A 2654-nucleotide genomic window follows, 5' to 3' on the forward strand; every position below is an offset into this window, starting at 1 on the left:
TCTCCTTTCCCAAGGAGGGCAGTTTCAGGAGCAGCCACACCCTCCCTCCTTTCAGGGACCCTGCCACACTGTACCCTGTAAGACTCCACAGCCTTAGGGGAGCCCCATGGCAAGGGGTCAGGTCCCTCAGACCACACACATTTGGGGTAAATCCAGGGGCTCCTTTACACACTCCAACCTAGTACCAACAGCCACTAGTGCACACACGCATACAAAGCTGACACAAATCGCACACCCTCTCAATGTAGAATGACGATCACACAACCAGCCTAGTTTGGGGATCAGTAAGCCAGCCAGCTCTCAGCCTGACCCAAAAGCGCAAGGTCCAATGATCCCCAGCCCCAACACAACCACACCCCCCCACACACACCTTTGACCGGTATTTGTTGTACCTTCACCCAAGCGATCTCAGAGGGTGGGGCCCCTAAAACAGGGAAGGTGGAGACTGGGTTCCCGGCTGGGGTGGGGGTATGACTGGGCAGGAAAGGACAGGACTCGGGTGAGAGGGCTTAGATTTTCCAGGTGTGTGCAGGCGGGAAAGCGTTCCTTCAGGAGGCTGAGAGTGACCCAGGCAACCCAATGCCTTCAAGTCTTCCTGTTATTGGCAGTGCCCCCTGCCCCCCGGGGAAGTGAAGACCGAGAATCTTATAGTCGGGGCTTTGTGGTGTGTGCGACCTCTGTATCCATAGCAACTAGCCAACTAGCCGACCTCCCTTAGCCCCAGGTCAGAACTAGAACCTCTGCTTCAGGTTGCCCTTGGTTCCTGGGGTGGAAGGCTCCCTACCATGGTGCTGCCTGAAGCTTGGCCAGATCTGCCTCAACTTGCTAACTTGAATTTGCCCCACCCCGGGCAGTTTCTCCTTGGGCAAGCGCTCTATCCCCAAAGCTGGATGCACGCTGTTAAATGGGGAGGAGTTGGAGAGGGTGGGTATGCACCCTGCTACCAAGAGGCCCAGTCTCCTGGTGGTCCCGCCGACTTTCCAGGTATCCAGATTAAAGGGAAAGAAAGACCCCAGAGATTATCCCCCTTTGCTCACCTCCTCATCTGATCCGGCACTTCAGGCAGCCCCATGACCTCCGTTGCCGAGCAGCAGCGGCCCAGGCTTCTGCTCCTCCCCCAAGCTCCTCAGATACACTGGGAGGGAGGCTGGGATCTGCCTTCTGCCAGGGTCCCTGATGGCCCAGTGTCCCTTCCCCCAGGCCCTCGCCATGGCCGAGTCCCCCGGCTGCTGCTCCGTCTGGGCCCGCTGCCTCCACTGCCTGTATAGCTGCCACTGGAGGAAATGCCCCAAAGAGAGGATGCAAACCAGCAAGGTGGAGTAGGGGTGGGGGGGACTGGAAGTCGGAGGCAGAGGCCGCCTGGAGGGGATAAGGAGGCCACGTGTGCTCAGAGGCAGCTGGTGGGGGGCGGGAGGAAGGGGCTTTCTCTCCCCAGGAAGAAAATCTCTCTGCCTGAGGAAGAGAGCAGAGCAGCCCAACGCCTGGCAGGAAGCCCCATGAGGCTGCCATCCGTTGGGGACTCTGAGCTGGAAGTGGGGATCGGCTGTGAGCTTCTCTCCTGCCCCTTTGCAGTGCGACTGTATCTGGTTTGGCCTGCTCTTCCTCACCTTTCTCCTCTCCTTGGGCTGGCTGTACATCGGGCTCATCCTTCTCAATGACCTGCACAACTTCAATGAGTGTGTCACGGACCCCCCACCCCATACGTGTTAATCTACACCCCACCTTGGGACCCCTGGGTGCTCAGTCATTCCCGGCCCTGCCCAGCTGCCCTGCTACCCAACCTGCGTAGACAACTCCCCCACGAAGTCTCCCCAGTCCTTGGAGCCCCTGGCCCCACGAAGGGCTTCCCCCTCACTCCCTTCTAGTCCTCCTTCTGGACCCACCCACCCCAACTCCCCTCGGGCCACTATTAACACCCCTTCCCCCATTCAGCACCCCTCTCTCCCCTCCCACAGATTCCTGTTCCAACACTGGGGACACTGGATGGACTGGTCCCTGGCATTTCTGCTGGTCATCTCTCTACTTGTCACATATGCATCCCTGCTATTGGTGGGTCAGGGAGCAGCCCATCTAACCCCCACCTCAGTCCTCCCTTCCCGCTTAGCTTTGACCTCTGGCCACTGAGGGGAGGGGAGGGGGGAGGCGTCAGCCTGGGAACCCACCTCGGTGACCCCTCTTGGCACCTCATTCCTCCCTCCACCCCCCGTTTCCAGCTCCTGGCCCTGCTCCTGCGGCTCTGCGGCCAGCCTCTGCATCTGCACAGTGTCCACAAGGTAAGGGTGCAGGTGGGAGCGAGCGGGAAGAAGGGACCACGGGTCCCAGGGCTTAGCCAGCTATTTTGCCAAGCGCCTCCATATTCTACGCATGGACTCAAGCTCAGGACCTGAAGCCCAGTAAATATTTGTTGAGTCAAAGAAGGAGCGTAGATGAGCCGGGGGAAAGAGAGAAGGGACAGCCCAGGGAGCCCCAGGCTCACAAAGAAGACCCCATTCTTCTCTGGTCCCCCAGATGCTGCTGCTCCTCATCATGCTTCTTGTGGCCGCTGGCCTCGTGGGACTGGATGTCCAATGGCAGCAGGAGTGGCGTAGCTTACGTCTGTCACTGCAGGTGGGTGGCTGATCTCTAGTGCCTAGGTGGGAGCCCTGGCCTACGGC

The 2654-nt window shown here is 59.4% G+C and overlaps 1 protein-coding gene across 1 annotated transcript in view; it reads left to right on the top strand.

The window, feature by feature from the left end:
• Positions 1-2654, top strand: part of GDPD2 (glycerophosphodiester phosphodiesterase domain containing 2) — a 10011-nt gene that overhangs the window by 477 nt on the left and 6880 nt on the right. The window contains exons 2-6 of the mRNA XM_077774981.1: positions 1201-1314; positions 1573-1676; positions 1956-2049; positions 2214-2273; positions 2509-2607. Coding sequence (XP_077631107.1) covers positions 1210-1314; positions 1573-1676; positions 1956-2049; positions 2214-2273; positions 2509-2607 — 462 coding nt within the window. The 5' untranslated portion in view covers positions 1201-1209. The remainder of the gene's footprint in view (positions 1-1200; positions 1315-1572; positions 1677-1955; positions 2050-2213; positions 2274-2508; positions 2608-2654) is intronic.

Source organism: Crocuta crocuta, unplaced genomic scaffold (assembly GCF_008692635.1).
Source record: "Crocuta crocuta isolate KB4526 unplaced genomic scaffold, BGI_CrCroc_1.0 scaffold394, whole genome shotgun sequence".
Taxonomy (NCBI): domain Eukaryota; kingdom Metazoa; phylum Chordata; class Mammalia; order Carnivora; family Hyaenidae; genus Crocuta; species Crocuta crocuta.